The following is a 22,482-nucleotide window of genomic DNA, read 5'->3' on the forward strand; positions in this document are numbered from 1 at the left end:
TTTTTTTACGAAAGTGATAACAAATCGCCAAAAACCAATGTAACGCAAGAAATACTAAATTTATACCATTGGCGTACTTAACTCGAATGACTGACATTTTTACTGTTACTAATTGTTTGTACATAAGTTTCAACTTTAAAATCAAAATTCTTAATAAGTATTGGGCGGAATTATAAAATTTAAAGTCTGTTGTAAAGAGAATTGTAAGAGCTTTCAAAAGAAATATTACTCAACCCCCAATGCCAATTAAATATTTTGGGGTGATGGTTACCCTTGCTTGGGGGTGAAAGTAGTGGAGTCAAATATACCAGCAAAGAATGTCCCCCTTTAATCTAAAATCGACGGGTCTGAGCGTTTGTCTATACTCTTGACGCAGTTCCTGAAAATATTTTTCGTCAATTTAAAGAATGTTTCCAAAAAATATTCTTTGATTCATAGTTGTTTTTGCATTTTCGGATGTTGCTCACCACAAAACCCCCCATTCTTGAATACAAAAGGGACGCTTCGCGGCCTAGAACAGAAAACAACTATTCTCTTTTCGAAACCCTAGAATTTAACGTTTCTGCCCTCAATTGCTCCTCACTGTGCATCTTTGGAACCACCATTATCCGTTAGTCACCACCAATCATCCAATTTGATCCCCTGAGTCACACTTCTGTAAAATAGGAAGGAAACAATCGGTGGCTTCGCGTCTCAAATCGAGATGATGCGGTCAAGATCAAGGCTGGCTGTGCCGACGCAACGTCGGTCAACTGTTTTATCTAGCCTTCGAACGAGAGGGAGCTCAGCCGGCTGTGGGATATAGCTGTCCAGTTGGCGCTGCTATTAGCGCGGGAGAAAGTAAGCCTACTCGAGCGGAAAGCTAAATGATTATCACGTCGTGAACGGTAAAGAGTAATAAAGATGTAGAAATAGTGATCTGTTTGGGGTCTTTCCAGACAGGCGTATGGACGCCCTATATTAAGTCTGTAAACTTCACACGTGTTGTCTTCCAGTAAGGAAGCCAAACAAGCTGTTTAAATATTATTCGAAACCGCAAAATTCCCATTTTTCAGACAATAGTGTTTGCTTTTCCTCTTTAAACTTGTTATCGTTTCTATTACTTTAATTGTGGCACAAATATTTAACGCATGCAAATAATAATACCGGTATGCGTAAATATTGTGGTTTATGTGTTCCCCAAATCAGTTATTTTGGTTAATTATTTACACGTACTATTATCGTTCACTAAATAGAGAGGAAAAATTTACGGAATTAATTGAATATAAAAAAGAAACTAATATAAATATAGTTTCGAGAAAATGATTTTTAAATTTTAAAACTTCACTGATTTATAAAGACAAATTTATACACGGTGATTCAGAACTTATCAAGAAAAAATTTTGGACCTACAGAGGACTTACAAATATAATTTTGTAAAGAAAAAATTAAAAAGTGGCAGTTCGAAAATGATTTAAAAAACTGTCCACTGTAAAACCTGACCTCATACACTGCGACCGGCATGGCGGCAAAGTGTGATAAAAAAGGTCAAAAACTCGCAAGGAAAGAAATAAATATAATTTTATAGCACCTATTTTATATCACCAAATTCAACTGCTTTTGCCGTTATTGTCGTTATTAATTTAACCTTAATAATAAAATTATTTTGTGGGTTTAAATAATAAAATAATTTGACATACCTAATGTTACAACTGTTCAAAATTTTATCCACCGACGTGTAAACACAAATGTTGTTGGGTTCACCATAACACAAATGCTTCACCATAATACAAATGACTTGCTTTACCATAAATTAAAACGATATCCGTCAACTTGACATTGCTATCCACTCAAGCCATTTTTGACATTAACTACTAAAAAACTATTGTAAATACCACCACAGTAAACACTGTCGTAACGATGACGATTTTAAAATCGGATTTCAGTATTCGGAGTCGCTCAGGCCACGTGGCTCTCCACGCGTATTTCGAATGACGCAAGAGACTACAGTTGTCCAGCAATGTATTGGTTGAATGTACTACAACTTCAATAATTTTTTTCTCGGAAACTGTAAGGATTTTACAAAATTATTTTTACAATATTGACTCCATTTCTCACACCGCATCTATTCCCAATTTTTTTGGAAAAATCTGAGTTTTATATGAAAATATATTAAACCAGTCTTTAACAACTTTATAACTAAACATTATATTTATGTAAAAATAATATAAAAAATACAAAATACAAACAAAACCCAGTATAGCCACGATGGTACATACACAGTGAGATCCAAGATTGTATCTCGAAAGGGAAAACTTTTCTATTTTTTATGAGAAAACAAATTCTTTGTGAAACTTCAAACCATTTGTCTCTTATATTTTTTAATCTTATGTTTACTTCGTTTGTGTGAGGGAAACTGTCATAGTAATGAACTAAACTATCTCATCTTATAAAATTTCTGATTTTTTTCTAATTCAATATCAGAATGAAGCCTAAATTCATTATAAAAAAAAATAAAGAAGATCTGTGAGATACTACCCATGGGTGAGTTTCTATTTCACCGACAACGTTTGACTGCATATTCACGGCGATAAATAAATACGATCTACGAAAAAAGAGTAAATAAAAACTTTTTGGTTTTTGAGTTACAGACCTTTAGTTGTCAAAAATAAAAACTAATTTAATTAATTAATAATTTCATAATCCTATTACCGATTGCGTTAAAATTTGGCACATTTATTTGGACCATTATGGCATATTATTTCTTAAAGCTTTAGTCAAATCGATATACTGGATGTTAGTTTTCTACGGTTACCTCTCCCTTTTAGCGGCCAAAACATTTACAATGGTAGTATTTTTTTAAACGGACAACATTGAAAAGGACGTTTTATTTTAAAAAAATGTTGTCTCTTGAGAAAATCGCCTACAGAAAGCCGTTCTTGAGAAAAATGGCATTATTTGCAGGTCTGTACGATTCGATTTGCGAATTTAAAACTTTGAGTTCAGTAGGCGATGCAAACAAGATGTTGATTACTGTGGCTATCAGGTACCGTCATTATTGTCATGTTTCTTTAGGATTCTCATAATCCCACACATGTAAATTATGAAGTGTCCACAGTGTATCAAAACAATTAAACATATTCAACCGGACAATTTTTAATGCAAGCAAAGTCCCGGTAAAAAAATGCATACAAAATTTGAAATTGCAATTGCGCAAAAACTAATGGTCTGACTGCGCCTGCCTTTTGCACACTTAAAGTTGATGTAATTATCTACTTCTGTGCTAAATTTCAGCTCTTAATCTTCATAAATGACAAAGTTACGAATTTTTGAAAAAAATGCCGAATTTTCCGGTTTTTCCGGATTTTCTCCGGTTCTAATCAATCGATCGAATCGCTCGACATCTAATTTTCTTCGAAATTTAATTTGCTACAACTTTTTCATTTACGGAATTGAGATTGCTCTAGTAGTTTTGGTTTTATAAGCAAAAAACTAAAGAAAACTCGTTTTTTACACTAAAATGTTAATAACAAATTAATTAATGAGAATTGCGAGTCGAAAACACGTCAGAGTATATCTACGGACTGTCTTTTAAATGATGGCACTGGTGGTATACTAGACCTCGTTCATAGAGAAACAATTGAACGTTGCGTCTGTAACACTCACACTTGAGTTTTTTAAATAAAATTCCGCGAATACTTTTCGAGTAGTTTTTTGAAATAATTGCCATGCTTTAACTAAATTCTAATTCTTTTTGTAGTGTCATTATTTCTCCTGATGTATTATACGTCTCGATTATATCTAATTTTCAATCTTTGTACATTTTAGAATAGACAAAAGAAACCCAAGTATTACGACAGCCTTGATTTTTGATCTATTGGTAATATGTACAATAGAGGTTGATCACTTTCTTATCTCTGCGTGTTAAATTATACATACCATTGTAGTAGTAATAGTACTTTTTCTTCCGTAATAAACATTGAAGCAATTAAGAACAATGAAAAAAAAACATTTCCGAAGTTAATTATTTAATAAAAATGATTACTGTATGTTGATATCATTTGACAAGCACGTGCGGTTTCATTTTTTTTGGTTGGACCGGATTTGCCTTTGGTTATTATTGTTATTCGCTCTAAAAAATTATTGACTTCCTCTTCCTATGGTGACTAAAGAAAGCTCTTGGTAGTTGTCAGAACTAAACATAAATCGTTAGTAGTAGGTGCGATATGGTGTGGCGCGATTGTATCTGCCCATTTCAGTTGGTAAGTTAGATCTGATGATAAGTCTTCATTTGTTCATCCATAGTTCTAGTTGTGTACCTCAGGGATCAGACCTTGATCCATTAATATTTTGCCATATTCATAAATACTTATCAATGTTTAATTTAGCGAAAAAATTATTTTGAAACATATGTATAACTTATGCGCCTATGATGTAGGTAAACTGAAGCATGAAATTCGATCTAGATATCCTGTCTTTCTAGCAAAGTATATCGGAATTGTGCAAGAATGCACCACAAATAACATTGTACAGGGTGCTACGCCTTAAATTTCCAAACAAATTCGTACTGGTGCTTTATGAAGATAGTGTAATAACAGGTTGTTATTTTTCAGGCCCTGGCAGCGTTTTGTGCCCATTCAGTGTCAATATCCATAGGGATATGCCAAGGATACAGCGCCATCTTGATTCCACAGCTACAGGCGTCCACTAAGATGCACGTCACGACAGAAGAAACGTCTTGGCTGGGTAAGTTTTGAATAAAATATAAAACTTGGCAATAATCCATTAAAAGTTATAGCCAGTCGGATTTTCAGAGCTGACACCAATTGCTCGTTTTTAAAATATTCGTATAAACATGACATGCAATATATAAAGTATTTACCTCAGACTTTTGAACCAGCAATTGTTTATTGTAACATAAAAAATGGGCCTAATTGATTTTATATTGTAATGCTGCGAAAAAATATCATTTAATGACGTACTTTAAGAATAATTGTTATTTTACGAGTTGTTTATATCGTTTTTAGCTGTACAATGTACATGTCTACTACTTTTCTTAATGTTATCATCACAATATTTGAACTGATTAACATTTTTAATATTCAGGAAAAACAGTAAAGGAAAGGCAGATATGGAGGGTACCTATAAATCAAATTTTTGTACAAGTCGTGTCACAGGTTGTGATAAGCAGGCTGTGATACAAAAGGAACATTACAAATAGACGTTTTATTGTTTTTTGGAAATTCCATCGTCGACTTCGCATGATTTTTATTATTTATCGCGTTTCAATTTTTAATTAAACGTCATCTCATGGCCCACTCATCGAATTCTCATTCAAACAGAAATGTACGAAAGAAAATTGGACTTTAGATCACAATTTCTGACCTTAACATACAGGTTGTTTCAGAAAGACCTCTCGTAAATAGAGGGGGTGATAGTACGACAAAAAATAAGGTTTTATTGTCTTACGAACTATATGTCTATCTCCTCTTGTTTTCGAGATACAGACCAACAAAATAAATTTTTTTAAATAGAATTTTTACTAAAATTTCCAAGCGGTGCGAAATATTTTTATGAAATTTAGTATTCCGGGGGTTTTAAGGATGGCAAATACGCTGGTCTAATTATTTTTTGGATATTTCATAGAGGGCGCTAGTTATGCTACGTTCCTATTACATTTTAAGTTCTATTTTTTTAAGGTTAAGTTTTTTACCATTCGGGCTCCAATTTCTAATATACAATTTTATTTTCTAAAAATAATGTACTCTTATAAATTATTATATATTATATATATTATTATAAAATAAGTGACTTTTCCAAAGTAGGATTATGTCAAAACTTATTGATGGATGTCTCATAAACAACGCATACGTTTTTAGTAATATTTTAAACTCTAATTAACTTTGTATCAAAATTTTAGTGACTGTAATTAGTCATTACTAACTACAGTCACTAATAATCACTAAAATTTTGAGATAAGGTTAATTAGAGTTAAAAATATTACTAAGAATGTATGCGTTGTTTATGAGATATTCATCAATAAGTTGTGACATAAGCCTACTTTGAGAAAAGTCACTTATTTTATACACCGTAATATTGTAAGAGTTTAATTAAAAGTTTTTTTTCTCGAAAACTGTCCACATTAGGAAGTTCTAATAAGAGTACATTATTTTTAGAAAACAAAATTGTACATTAGAAATTGGAGCCGGAATGGTAAAAAACCTAACCTTAAAAAAATTAGAACTTAAAATGTAATAGGAATGTAGCACAACTAACACCCTCTATGAAATATCCAAAAAATAATTAGACCAGCATATTTGGCTTCCTTTAAAGCCCCGTAATACCAAATTTTATAAAAATATTTCGCACCGCTTGGAAATTTTAATAAAAATTCTACTTTAAAAATTTTATTTTGTCGCTCTGTATCTCGAAAACGAGATGAGATAGACAAATAGTTCATAAGACAAAAAATTCTTATTTTTTGACATACTATCACCCCCTGTATTTACGGGAGGTCTTTCTGAAACAGCCTGTATAAATAAACCGTCGTAAATTTATTAAATGTTTGACATTCGAATAATAAATTTTAAGCAGCTTCGCAAGCGTTTTTGGTAATAGTTTTTATGATTTTTTTTCGTTTCAATTAAAATTATTCACGCATTTCACTCTCAAACCTCTTGCAAACGTGCAGTTTAATGCATGCAATTTGATTGTAAATACGTTTATTCTAGATAAAAAAAAATGATAAACGAGCGTTCTGCTCTGAAATGCGTTTTACCCACACTAAACGAGATCAAGGAGAAAATCAGCGGCCTACGGAGCACAGACATAATTTTTAATCGACGAACAATTGAGTTTGTAAAAGTTATAAGGCGTGTGAGCTACATTTGCGCCGCCGATTTTTATTAACCAACCCCACGGCCTACAAAACCTTTTTAAAAATTGCAGTTTAGCGATATATACATATTTATTAATTTATTAATTTATTTATATAAATTATTTGTCCAACAGGGAAAAACTAATTACAGGACAAAGCTTACAGTTCAATCAAAAGTATGAAAAACTATAAAAAAAGATAAATATACAGGGTGTAAATAATTTAGTGCGAGTAAATTGATTGGGGATTCCCTGTCGAAAAAATAAGGTGGGTCTTTTATATAAAAAAATCTCATTTGAACACCTCCTGTGAAGATACAATCGCTTAAAGACATTGTCAAAAAAGTAGTTTTTAAATTTTTTTTCTGAAATACCAAAAATGTGACAGAAATAAAATTAAGTAGACGTTTTCTGCTGTCGCGAAGGCACTCAGTAAACAAATTGTTGATTTTCTCCAACAGTTGTAGGGAGTAGAAAAACCACCCCTAAGACTTGTGTCATAAGTAATTTCTTATTAATATCTTACACTATAAATCATTTCCTATAAACTGATTCACTCTAAATAAAAAAGGTCTCATGTAGTTTTTTCGTAAAATTAACGATTTCTGAGCAAAACAATTATTTAAAATCAATTACACGGTATGATGGGCGTTGTGACGTGAACTATGTCGCATGCGCATTACGCTTTAAATTTAAGTTGGTATAACAAGTTAAGTTGGCTATTCTGACATTGCTGGAACTGTCATTTACCATTTACTGTTAGTTGTGCTTGTGACCGGTTGTGTTTTTGTGTGTTACTTTTGCTTATTATAATTTTAATTAACATGGAGAGTATGAAAAATTACAATATACTTATCAGTTATCACTGCCACACTCACTATATAATAATAAAAAACACAGATCTACTAGGTTTGTGATATTAACCTCAAATTATAAAGTACCAAAACTGTCATGAATCATGATGTCAAATCGTTTTCTGTGTATTTTGTTTATGTCTCGGTTGCGCATGTATACGAGTTGACGTCACAGCGAGAGAGACAATAATTTTAGATAGGACAGAAAATGTTTAAATTTTATTTTGATATTGTTCCTTTGTGACTCATTTCTGAAAAGTAACGGATAATTTTTTTGCTCAGAAATCGTTAATTTTACGAAAAAATTACAAGGAACCTTTTTTGTTTAGAATGAATGAATTAAGCTATCTGAAATGAATTTTTAAATGGTAAGGTAGTAATAAGAAAAAAGTTACGAATGAAGCAAGTCTTAGGGGTTTTCTACCCCTTACTAAATGAATTTTAAAAAAATCTAAAATTTACAAATACAGAATAATTGACATAACGTATAACATTAGTAGTATTAATCACGGATTACCAACTTTTCTAAAAACAGAATACAAGTACATATATCGTTGGAGTTACAAATAGAATTATAATTTCGTATCATAAAAGTAACGGTAGATTTTAATCTCAAATTAGCATTGGCAGTAGAAGAATAAAAAGTAAGTGGGGTGCGAATAACGGACCTAACTGTTAAAAATTTACTTGGCTTAGGTGCTTAGGACATCAGGACAGTCGATTCTATTATATGTGTGTATAACAGTGCATGTAAAAATTTTAAGCTACGAAAATGCCTTCTGGACAGTAATTAGTCAAAATAAAAACGCGTTAAACGAAAATTCACGGTCCTTTCTAATTACATAGGCTAGTGTTTTAAGTATTGAAGGTACGAAATACTGAATGATATCTGAAACAGTCATATTACTATCAAAGGTTTTTCAGTCATCAGTATAGATTCAGATGTTAATAAAGATAAATCGCAATATCGTTAACAAAAATAGAAGAGGGCTCAGATTAGAGCCCTGAGGTACTCCAAAAGTAATAAGATGCTGGCTAAATTTAAATCCATTATGTTTTATTCTATTAGTAAATTATCACTAAAATACTTTTATATGTTTTTTGGTCAAAGACCTTCGAGAAGTCGGTTCATATGGTATCTGCCTGACCATGCTGATCATTTAACTTTAGAAATTAATTTGGTAAAAAGACATAGGGTTGTAGGGGATTCTTTAAAATCAATTAAATTTGAATATAACAGATTTGTATGTTTCTTTTTGCCGAATTATTTATTTAAGTTCCATAAGATGTTTATGTTTTTTAGATATACAGTGTCTTCATAAACGATTACAAGCCATGTGACCCGTAATTTTGTTTGAAACAGTAATCTTATTTCCTTTACATTGGCAATTAAATTTCGGTCAAATTAAAAATTTATTAAACAATAAGATCAAGATTACATTATAACACACCATTCTGTATCACCGACTGGTAATTGGTATAATTCTTCACGATATTCCATTCAACCAATCGGCTTTTGCATTATCCCGGGTGTAAATGTAACAGTTTGTTATTGTTCATTGTAAACGATTTAAGGATTTTTAGTCGACAGTACCAGCCGTGCAATGTTGGTTGTGGTCACGTGACTTGTAAACATTTATGAAGGCACTGAATATTGTGGAACATACGCATCCAGAAGGGCAAATAATTCACTACAATTTGCCTTCTCAAAGTTGTAAGATTTGTGAAATAAGCATGGGAACTTTTATTGATGTTTTGTCAGTATGTATGTAGTAAAGACAAGAGCAGAATGGTGACGAACTTCAAAGATAAGAGATGAATATGAGAAACGTTACAAGGGTTTCTAGAAAAGACAAGATCAAGAACTAAGTCAATATAGTTTTTTTGGGTGCATACTTCAGATTTTTCGCTACAACCGCTTTTACGAAGTAAAAGCCGTGTCATAACCATCACTTTTTCACGTGGAATCAAAGCAAGAGCCTCTTCTCCTCTTCCTGTGATTGTGAGTGAGTACCATTCAATTGTGTAAAAAAAATGTAAGATTAGATATCGACTTGCAACACTCATGTTAAAGATATAATGTATGGAATGGACAAATATGTTTTTCAATAGCCACGAGTACGATAAGTTTAAAGAACACAAAGAACAATTTATTTTTCTAGCACACATCCTTCTTCGTATCACAAAATTTATAATTTTGAATTTTAATCGCTTGTTTTTTAACAAAAGGTTTATAAATTTAAGAAAAAAGTAATTTATGACCCATCAAATATATTAATATATCGCCACAGGTTGTAGGTAAGGGTATGTAACGGTGCATTTATTAGAGAACAAATGGTTCGCCACTAATTCTTTCAAATTTTGAAATTTTTCAAACAAATACAAAAGATTAGTTGTCGAAATATTTGAAAAAAAAACGAAATTTTGGAAATCCGTTTTTGTTTAATTTCGGCCTTGTTTGAGGTGATACTGAAAAAAGAAGAACACTTTCTCACGACAACTTTTTGCCCTTTAGCGAATGGCATAATCAATTTTTATATTTAACGTTTCGTCTCTCCAGGACCATCATCAACATCATTTTTTAAATACGACCTTGTATACTGTACTGTCTCAGCTCGAACCAGATTCAGACGTTTTGTCTCAAAAAATTCATCTTCAATGTATTCGTTCCAAATTTATCTATTTTTTTTTTAGATTTCTATGTTTGTTCTATTCTCGTATACTCCAAATGTCGTTAGACCCTGTAACATCCACCTAGTTATTTAAACTATTACCATCACACGTTACAATAAAACATTATTAGAGAAAATAACAAAACCACTAACAGTTTTTTTCTTCGTCTTTGGGCAATACTTTGTTGTTTTTTGTAATATTGTTATTTTCCATCCATTTTCCCCGTTAAAGATAAATTGTGCCTATTTCGTGTTACAGTGTCCATTATCAGAAGTTATTTAATATTTTCCAGTTCGTTTTAGGATTTAAGTCGAGAGTAAACATATAGTAATTACCTAACACATTGTCGCTTTGCATAAAAAGATAATTATGCTTAATGATCTGTCAGTAATTGAGGCCCTGAACTTGCTAAAAAAATCGCCAGTTATGGTTAACCGCACTTACGATGGTGGTTAGAGAAGTACGCGTAACATATTTTTTACTTACTTTTGTCGTTCGAGACTTTTTTTACAAAATTACACAATCATAAAACCGAATTTTGGTAAAATTAAAGTTTGTTGCATCCAACTTATTCCGGCGTTCAAAAATTATTATGCTCGGTTTATTATTTTGGCTTCCCTCGTATGCTATATTAGATAACACCCGTTAAAAGCACCAGCATGCTTTTTAATAGTTGTTGAGCAAACAGACTTTGCTGGAAGAAAGTCAGGCATTTCATTTTTGTTTAACTATGAACTTACCATCTAGACGAAAATTTAAATTGCAAATATTATGGGTCGAGTTAATATGGAAGATAACTACCGTTGCAATTTTTTTATATGTTAATAATTTAGTTTCTAGTCTCATGTTTTTTAATGGTTCTTTCATCCCACCTTTAGTTTTAGCTTTTTCTCGGCATTATTTATTACAAGTTAGTAGTACGACATTTTCCGATATTTCATATTCCTTATTAAGTTCTTTGTATTAAGTGAAATATGAACTAGTCACAAAATTAAAGGATAAAAAAATCATAAATTTTAGGTAATGTTCTGTAAGGTTGTAACTAGGCAAAAAATGGTCGTAGAGCAATAAAGTAACAAGCAAATTGAAGCTTCAAGTTTCTATTTTCAGGATCTGAAATCGTTTATCACCTTTAAGAAATCATAAGAAATCCAGCGGATTTTTTGTTTTTAATTTTTACATGCCTTTCAAAAGATCCACGGCTAAAATATATATTTTTTATATTATGTCAAAGTAAAAATGACCTCTGACTTTTTGCTTTGATAACTAATTATTGGGGAACTAATGATCATACAGAAAATATAACCAGGGTTTTGAAAACTTCTAGTAATCTCTATGTTCTTATCGTTTTTATATAAAAAAATTCGATGCAAAAATTTGATTCAAGAGAATGCGAAAAATTGCGTATTTAAATATTTTCTCTAAACTTGAAATAATTTTACAGAGAATGAATAGATTAAGGATATTTTTGTTTTTTTTTTAATCTCAAGGTATCCTAAAGAAACCCTCAAGAGTTCAAACTGCTGCGATTTTTCTATCATTTATTTTTATTTTGTTTTGAGACAATTACAAATTGTATAACAATAGTCACTTATGCGTATATCAGATATTTAAAGTAAAAACAAATGTAACTTAACCTAGGAAAACATTTGGTCACTAAATATAATTTTAACTTTACTTTAAATTGACAAAAAGATACTTTATCTTGTCTTAATTCAATAGGTAATTTATTAAAAATGTTAGGTCCCAAATAATTTGGGACCAATAAATAATTGACAATTTAGAAAAAGGTACCCGAATATTATTTTTATGCTTTGTATTTACTCCATGTATGTCACTACTTAAATAAAATGTTTGCCTATTTTTAAAAACATAAATACACATATCAAATATAAATAACGAACTTAAAGTTAAAATTTTGTACTGTTTAAAAATATCTCTGCTGGTATGTTCACTGGGTACACCAGCAATATTGCGCAAAATACGCTTCTGTGAAATAAAAACAATGTGAGAGGGTGGAATCACCCCAGAAACAGACATCATAACGAAGACGCGTTTCTACTTGAGCATAATATAAATTAATTAACTGATTTTTGAATAAAATTGTTTTCATGTTTTTAAATAAAAAATTTAGTGAACTCAAGGTGGAAACGAGATGGTTGCAATGCACTTTCCAATTAAGTGTTTCGCCGAAATAAATTCCCAGAAATTTAACACTGCCTAAAGCGTCATTCTTAATGATACAGTTATTAATTTTTATTGTTAGGTCGTCACATTTTCTCTGTCTGTTATGAAATCTCATCACTTGCGTTTTATTTACATTTAAATATAAATAGTTCTGATTAAACCATGCTCATATATTTTCAATCGTTTTATTAATATCGATGTTCAGATTTTTATCCGAGTTACTTGAAATAATCAGGGATAAATCGTCGGCATACATGGTAAAAGCTTCGTTACCTATTACATTTTCTATTGAATTGACATATAAAGTAAAAAGCACAGGTCCCAGAATAGAGCCGTGCGGTACTCCCATTTCAATTAGGCTATAGTCAAAATTGATCTCATTCAAAGTATTGGATTTAATGTGTTGTATAGAGACATATTGTTTCCGAAATTTTAAAAAACACAGTAACCAGTTCAACGGAACACTTCTTGTGCCATACTCATAAAGTTTGGTAAGGAAGTTATCGTGATTAACGCAGTCGAATGCTGACAGGCGGGATTGCCAAAAAATTACTGAAGCCTCTTTGTAGTTTGCTTTTTTCTAGAAAGATGCAGGCACCTATTTTAATGTCAAATTATCGTAAAATTCGCATTTGTCGTGTTATCTAAGTTATAAATATATATTACAATTTTTGGAACAGATTATTGTCAATACTTTTAGGAAATCTGAAAAGGGATGTGGTTAACTGCATTAATAATATTCTTTGTCATATAATCAATATAATCGTCTACAGATAAAATATACCAATGCTATATATCACGAAGAGAAATCAGATATAATATCACTTTTTTAATTGTCCTGGTTTATTTGAAGCTCAATTGCTTTGATTTTCGTATTTAGATTAGATACTCAAATTAGATGATGTACATAGTACAAAAATGTTTCAAGTAACCACTAGAGTTCAACTATTGTTATCGTAGATATAGTTGTTTCTGATAGATATACCATTGTATTTCTACTTAACGTAAGAATGCAAAAATACACTTGAGATAATATGAGAAAGAATTTATATTTTTAGCTGTTTATGTGTCAGGTACTCCAAACTTGCTATCTCAAGAATTTTGAGGACTATTTAACTATTTTTGTATATATAGATAATCAATGGAGATCAAAGAAAAATCAACCGACAACATATCTACGATTTCGACGAAGGAAATTGTTTTACTATGATGTTATTTCATAGAAATTCAGAACTTGATTAAAATTATGATTCAAAAAATTAAAATGACATCTTCAGTGCAATGTAAAGAATGTAAAGTTGCCTTTCCACGTGATGAATGAGATACACCTTTTATATTACATGCAAAGGAAATAAATAAAAAAACATCGATTGCAAGAAATTGTTTCAAATAAATATTGCATAAGTCTCTGCTATTGTTATTAATAATTCATACGTTTTTATCTTGGGAACAGTTCAGCGATGTTATCATGCGGTTTTTCTTTCTAAAAACGTAAATAACTATAAGTAACTACATTTAATATAAGGCAAGAAATGTTTTAAAGAAATTGCGTTGTGGTTTTCTTTCTAAAACCGTTAATACAATATAATTTATTTGTTTTGTTGGTTATATGTAAAGCCGTTGAGGTATCGTTTGTTTTAAATTATACAACACAATTGAAAAAAACCATGTAAATACATGAATAGAACTATAAAGGGTGTCCCAAAATTGTAAAGATGTAGAGTATGGGTCTATGTATGGAATAGCATATCGGGTAAATGGCCTCCGTAGCTTTGCTGGGACATAAGCACTCTTTTCTCGAAAATATCCATGACCGTTTTTCATAATATAATATAAGATCTTGAATAATAACATTATATGTACAGTGTAAGAAAGTACCGATGGTCTATCAGAAGTTACGTGAGAGGATAAAGTATGCCATAGAAATCCATGTGATAGACAAGGATGGCTATAATGAAGGCGCCTAATAGTCAACGCCCATTTCGCCCTTCCACAAATAAGAAGTGGATCTTATTTGTGGAAGGGCGAAACGGGCGGTGACTATGAGAGGCCTTCATTATAGCCATCCTTCTCTATCGCATGGATTTCTATGGCTTACTTTATCGCTCTCACGTAACTTCAGATAGACCATCGGTACTTTCCTACCCTGTATATATTTCAAATGATCGATTTTCATTTTCCTAGAACTTATACCCGACATTTACACCTCTTCGTGATCAAGCATCATCGTACTAATTTATATAAAGCGTTCCCGGTTCACCAAATGATTATTGGTTATTCTAATATTGAATCTCGCATAGATATACTCTGTTCCAGTATCACTCAAATAAAAAAACTGTTACTTTGAATTTTATGTTTGTATAAGTATGTTTTTACATTTGTTTGAATTGTATTATAGCGTTTTAATATTATCTGTCTGTTACCTGTTTGTTTTAGATATTATGTTTTGTGGTATTTATTTTGTTTAAAGAATATTTTTTTCTCTTTCACCTATTTTTTTGACTTTTTTTTGTAACCTTATCCTGTAACTGGGCATTGCCCGTTGGATAAGTAAAATAAATAATATAAACAAAATAAATAAAATAAATAAAATAAATAAAATAAATAAAATAAATAAAATAAATAAAATAAAATAAATAAAATAAATAAAATAAATAAAATAAATAAAATAAATAAAATAAATAAAATAAATGAAATAAATGAAATAAATGAAATAAATGAAATAAATGAAATAAATGAAATAAATAAAATAAAATAAATAAATGCGGCTGAATTTCGTTGATGCAGTGCCTCAAATTCCTCTTTAAAGGCGTGAGTGGAACTTTAGACTTCAAAAGGCTCCAATGAAAAATGTCCAACGGCGTTAAATTTTATGATCTGGGCGGTCAATTTTGATCACCAAAACGGGGAATTACACTTCTAGAAAAAGACTCAATTGTTTCTCGGACTATGTGGCATGTGGCACCGTCTTGTTGAAACTACATGTTGTCTACATATCTTGCAATTTAGCCATAAAAACTGAATGATCATGTCGGGCACCATTAACTGTTATTGCCTGCCCAGTCGCATTTTCGAAGAATGGTCCGATGATGTCTCCAATCCAAAATCCGCACCAAAAAGTGTCACGTTGTGGATGCATTTGTTTCGCAACTATCACTCGTGGATTTTCTGAACCTCAAATGCAACAATTTTGTCATTTATTGAAGTCATCAAAATGAAAATTAGCCCCATCGCAGAGGATTATTTGTTTCGAAAAATCAGTATCCACTTTCGTGAAAAAATGCTGTAGGGAGTTTCTCGAAACGTTCCTTTTTTGACCACGGTGGTGAATTTATGTTTCTAGACTCTCAGCAATACTCTGTCTCAATACGAACTGCTTTGATGTTTTGTTTTGAACGACTTGTTAAAAAATCACTAAAATTGATCCAGTCTCCCTGAATTTTTCATTTAATCTCTTCACAGCTGATGAAGTTAAATCACTATTCCGACCATATTGTGTACTAAAACTGTATCTGCAAAGAATACGTCGACTTGCGTATTGTTTGTGTTACCATAGCAACGAAAAGAATGTAACATTTATTAAAGGTTGGACAAATTAGGATGATACTAATATTTGTAATGACAGAAGGCAGTTATCATTAAATAGAAAATTACAGACCATATCAAAAGGCTACAGTGGCTTAAAAGTTTTAAAGGGTCATTTTTTTAAATTATACGAATATTTAAAAAAAATTCTCGGTTGTAGATAGTATATTTTTTAACCGCACTCGATTGATTACTCCAACACTTGTTTTGCAATCTTCTGTGCGATAACAGTCTAGTTATCATACATATCAAGCAATATTTTATTAAGGAATGGTTACATTAACTAAAGTTACAAAATCAAGAGACATAAGTATATGATAAAAATAATATAACATTGGAAAACACTATTAAAGGTGATCACTATTGTATTATTATTATTATTACTAATCATCCATCACTAACATTTTGTAGCTAACAAATATCAGTAAATAAGAAACGTTGCCATCGTATTGTCTTTCGGTTTTCAAGCAATTTTTTGTTATAACAATTGCACGGTTATTCACAACCAGGACTAACAACAACAATTAAGACGCCTGCATATGTGAACTAAAACTAACTAATACTCGTATAATACAATATTGTCTGGAGTCTCTTTTAAAAATATAGTAACGTTTTCCATAGTCAAGACTTCGTATGTGTCATTTTGACGTTTTAAAAAGGCAAGTAGTTTCTTATATTGTGACATCCATATTTTCGTCTATTTGTAGTACTTTTCAACATGGAATATGTAGACCATAAATTGTATCCCTTAAGAGATTTTACTTAAAATAACAAAATACATTGTGTGAAAAAATACCAAAATATGTATAAAAAATAGCTTACCGTCTGAAAAATATTATATATACAGGGTGGTCCCGAGGTAATGGGCCAAAATTCGTGGGTAGATTTCCCAAGTAAAAATATTGCGATTTAGCAGAACTCACCTTAGTTCAAAAGTTAATAGTTAAAGAGATACAGGGAGTTAAATATAAAACATCATTTCAGTTTTTTTTTAATTTATTCCTTAACAAATGCAAATATCCTCACAAAATTTTGGGGATTGGAGTTCTTTGAGTAGAGGAGCTGAAATCTGTTCACATTTTGGTTAAAGTTCATAGAGGGCGCTAGCTGCAGTAGATTGAATGTGTCAAAAACGACATAACTTTTTGTACTCTAAGGTATCTCATCTTTGGTAACAAATTCTTAATTTTCAACGTTTTTTACACAAAAAATATATAACTTATTAAAGTAGCTATCTCGCACCGTTTTCGAGATATTTGGCTTTGAAACTTCCATTGCTATTGCATTAAATTACAATTAAGAACCTACAGGTATTATTAATTTAGCGGTAAAGTTTCTTAAGTAGGATTTGGACGAAAATCAAATAATTGACGTCTTATTGCTGTCATTTGTATGTTAATTTCTATTAAGTATTATTCGTATCTAATTAAAATTACATCTTAGTTTACAAATTAAATTGTATACTCGTATACATAAATGTGATAGAATGCCGAGATTTTCGTTTTTGGAGTTACATGAAATCAGTTGTTTATGGAAAAACTATAACGCTTGAGAAGAACTTTAGTAGCAGGTTTTAAATGCTGCAGTCATTTCGCATTAAGGATTTATACTTTAAAATAAGAAGAATCTTTTAATAAACGTGTTGATAAATGTATTGAAGTTAGAGGTGGACATTTTGAGTAATTATTGTCAAAAAGGCATATTTTTTACTAATGTTTATTATTTTACTGTTCATTACAATTTTTAATTCTAAATAAACCCTTGTTTTTGACGTTTCTAAATTATTTTAATTATTTCAACTATTAGCATTGGAAGTTTCAAAGTCAAATATCTCGGAAACAGTGCGAGACAGCTACTTCCATAAAGTCTACCTTTTTTGTGTAAAAAAAGTTGGAAAATAAGAATTTGATACCAAAGATGAGATACCTTAAAGTACAAAAAAGTTATGTCGTTTCCAACACCTTCAATCTACGGCAGCTGGCGCCCTCTATGAACTATAACCAAAATGTGAACAAATTTCAATTTCTCTATCCAAAGAACCCCAAACCCCAAAATTTTGTGAAGATATTTGCATTTATTAAGAAATAAATGGAAATAAACTAAAATAATATTTTACATTTAACACCCTGTATCTCATTAACTATAACTAAGGTAAGTTCAGCTAAATCCCAATATTTTTGCTTCGGGAATCTACCCATGAATTTTGGCCCATTACCTCGGGACCACCCTGTACATATATTACACTTTCATCAGTTCTTTGTGCTTCTTCTTCTGCTTCTTTATTTCGTAAGAAAAGCAGTTTGACTAAACTCATATAGCTTTTAATTTACTCGTTCGCTGCGCTTACTCGTACTTAAAAGCTATATTCGTTTAGTAAAGTTTTGCTTTTCTAAATTTGTTGTTTAACAATAGAGAGTGTTTCTAAAATGAACCAAAAAGTTCCTATTAACACGTGCCCTAAAACGCACCCTTAGGAAGTTATATGCCCTTAAAAGGGCTCAAACAAAACTGGTTTTTTTCAAATAAATTGCAGTTATGAAGGATCCGATCATTTATTAAATAATTTAGGACATAGACTATTTAAGACTATTTAAATTTAGAGTTACAGTTACTAATTAAAGAACTAATTACTACTGCAGACAATAGCTAAATGTGAAATAGAAAATAATGGGATTAAAATTAGTAATAATAAGTTAAATTACAAGAACTGCTCGAAGTGACCACCTTGCATTTCGATGCATAATCTAGCTCGACGCTTCAATGTTTTGCGAACTCTTTGGAAAATTCTAGGTGTTTACCTTATTTCCATGCACGAGGTTTCAATTTCCTCCCGTAGTTGCTGAATGGTCTCAATTGGAATTTTATAAACCTTTGCCTTAAGTTGATCCCACAAAAAATAGTCCAGGGGGTTAAGGTCAGGGGAACGTGGAGGCCAGGACAACTCATTTAAGTGTTGTCTTACATTATGTAGGTAATGAGGTGGCGCCCCGTCCTGCATAAACCATAGGCTTTGGCGTTAAATTAAAGGGACATCTTCAAAAAGTCCTGGTAAGTCGTTAACTAAAAAATTGTAATAATCCTCACCATTCAATCGATTAGGCAACACAAACGGTCCGATTAGCCGATCGCCTAAAATGCCTGCCCAAACGTCGACGGAAAACCGAATCTGATGTCTGAACTGAAATATGCTGTGTGGGTTTTCATCAGCCCATTCATAAGCGTTATGAAAATTGACATAACCATCTTTACTGAAGCTTGCCTCATCCGTAAACAAAATAAGAGATGCAAAATTCGGAATTCGCCTCCATTTTCGCAAAAACCATTGGCAGAACTGCCGACGTGGTTCGTAGTCATTCGGATTTAAAGCTTGAACACGCGGATATGAAAAGGATGAAGTAGTTGTTCGCAAAGAATTCGCCAAACTACGGAAAACCTTATGTTATGCATACGTGCGACACTTCTTACACTAACGCTTGGATTGTTCTGCACAGCTCTCAATACATTTTCTTCCATCACAGGTGTTCTTACACATCTGTCTCTGCCACGATAATTTACTCTTGGTTGGAACGAACCATTTTCTCTTAAACATTGATGGATCCTCTGAAATACTTGTCGAGAAGGAAGTCTTCTATTCGGGTATGCTGCCGCATACAGACGCCTCGCTTCTGATGCATTTCCAGCCGCACGGCCGTACATAAAGTGCATATCTGCCATTTCCGTGTTTGAAAATAACTCCATCTTATGAGTTGCAATAATGTTGTATACTTAAATTTTCCACTCACCACATTTACTAATTAAACACTGCAAAGCTCAATTGACAGTTTATCAATAACTTACATTATTAAGCGTTGTGGCAACGTTAGTCTTTTATTTGCCATGGTAAAAAGATTTTTGTAATTTTTAGCCTAATAACTTAAAGAGCAGAGTAATTTTCAAACTCAGTTTACTCGAAAACCATTGGAAATATCGATTTGGACTAAGATAATATTTTTTACGTAAAATTGTTAAGATTTTATAAATATGTAGAGAAAATTGTAAAAAAATTGAATTAAAAAAAATTACGGGCCGAATACCCCCTTCACCAACCTAAATGGGACGCATATGATTTGCATGTCGAAAAACGGAGTAACCCATGTAATTTAACGTAAAAAGTTATGTAAGACCCATAAATTTATTTATTTGCGACCGTTTTGTCAATAACAGAAAAAAAAACAGTTTTGTTTGAGCCCTTTTAAGGGCATATAACTTCCTAAGGGTGCGTTTTAGGGCACATGTTAATAGGAACTTTTTGGCTTATTTTAATGAGTTATAAACGCAGCAGAAGTTTGGAACCCTATTTTAGAAATACCCTGTATACATTTTTTGCACTTTTATTCTTGAAGAAAATGGCGAATGCGCCAGTAATATCACAATAAGGTACCATCTCTGCAACTTCTCGGATTTCTACATTGACTATCCTTCCCTCTCTTTCTAAGTATTAGCAGAACACATATTTTAGCGATCCAGCCTTCAACGAACGCGTTACATAACTACATACTCCTACAATTTATCGGAACAACAAACACGCCAGTCAAAACATCCACCCGAGACCCACCGCGGTTACACGCCACTGTCTGAGGTTAACAGTGACCCCTCAAACTCTGGAAAATATTCGAGCCGCAATTAAGTCCGAGAATCAAGTAATCGCACCGCTAGAAAGTTCAACGACTCTAAATAAGGAAATGCTTTTTTTTCCGAGCGACATTTACGCAGCCTTGAAATTTAGCGAGAGACATGTAGAATAAAATCACCTTGTACCAGTTCTTATCGCTGTGTTTCCGATTTAGAACTGACACAAATTCGGAAGTAATTATCCAGAACAACTTGTAACACCTGCCCGTAATGTTAAATGCGCTGCGGTTAATAAATATCGAAATGTATAAAAAATTAATAACGATGTATGGGTTTTTACAGCTGCAATTATCGGCTGGCGTGCTTTTTTTAAGTGTTTTACGTTTGGCATTGAAGTAACGGTTATTTCTCAGAAGTGTAACAGTTTTACTTTTACTTTCGTCTTCTTTACATTACTATGAGATTTTAAGGAGCGTATACAGGGTGCATTGATAGAAATCACACAGCAAAAATTTGACCATTGGTGTTTTTCTTTACTGACAAAATTACCTGCAATACTTACGTAACAATTACTGTGAAAAATTTAATAAAATTTACTCAAAGTAATGAAAGAGAATATTCAAATATGTACTGTGCTTAAAATATCCTTTTTCTCTTCCAGCTAGTCTGGGCGCGATCACCAATCCAGTGGGCTCGGTTCTGTCAGGCGTGCTGGCAGAATACTTCGGTAGACGAAGGTCGATCCAAATAAGCAGTATTCCTTTCATCATTGGGTGGATCCTTATTGGAATAGCAACGGACATCAACTGGTTGTACGCAGGACGTCTCATATCAGGAATATCAGCAGGTAGATATGTTTAGAATATTATTTAGGGTAGTTCCAAATTACCAACAAATTTAGAGGGTGATTCTACTAATAGGTGCAGGTTTCTATGACACTTGTACGAAAATTCAATATTAACTTTTTTTTAATTAATATTTTGTCTTACTTTTTTCAAAGTCTATGACATTCATCCTTCCCGACAAAAAGCGAGCATCTAAAATCTGTCAAATCATCTTAAATGCATTGGAATAACTGTCTTAAGGGGTACGTTTATATGCGCAATTTTGTGCTTGATGAATATCGCTGTACATACCTTTTAAGCTGAAAAATCAATGAAAATTTTAAAAATGTTATTTATTTCTGCTTTTACATTTATTTTCTAGAAAAAAGTCTCGAAAATTTAGTTTGCTCACCACTGATTTTTGGTATTGACGTGAAATCGCAGCAAATAATGTAGGTCCTGATTAATACTCCTCATATCAAATTAGAAAAAAATCCCTTAACGTATCTCCGAGATATGCCCGAAAATCGTTTTTATTTTTTCAACTTCAACACCCTGTATCTCGAAAACTCAGCATTTAAGAGCAACATTGTATATGACTTTTCTCCATTAATTTTCGTCGTAGAATCTAGCGGTAAAGTTTGACCCATCCTTTAACGGACACCCTGTATATTTATTTCATCTGAACGAATTTTACAATCAATATATTTTTCAACATTGAGCATATTGACTATTTATGTGCAAATCACTTAACAGAAAGAAAAGTTATGTAAGATATTAATTACAAAATACAAATGAAGTAATGTTGATATTGACTTTTGTCCATCGTTCTTCATAGTAGAATGACGCCTTAATTTTTTTTTTGACCTGCTGTATATGTACAGTGTGTATTA

At 31.8% G+C, this 22,482-nt stretch overlaps 1 protein-coding gene across 1 annotated transcript in view; it reads left to right on the forward strand.

Moving 5' to 3' along the window:
• LOC108908540 (facilitated trehalose transporter Tret1) overlaps window positions 1-22,482 on the forward strand; it is a 46,325-nt gene that overhangs the window by 20,679 nt on the left and 3,164 nt on the right. The window contains exons 3-4 of the mRNA XM_018712600.1: window positions 4,593-4,725; window positions 21,427-21,612. Of these exons, the coding sequence (XP_018568116.1) occupies window positions 4,593-4,725; window positions 21,427-21,612 (319 nt within the window). The remainder of the gene's footprint in view (window positions 1-4,592; window positions 4,726-21,426; window positions 21,613-22,482) is intronic.

The sequence above is a fragment of the Anoplophora glabripennis genome, unplaced genomic scaffold, assembly GCF_000390285.2.
Source record: "Anoplophora glabripennis isolate ALB-LARVAE unplaced genomic scaffold, Agla_2.0 scaffold207, whole genome shotgun sequence".
Taxonomy (NCBI): Eukaryota; Metazoa; Arthropoda; class Insecta; order Coleoptera; family Cerambycidae; genus Anoplophora; species Anoplophora glabripennis.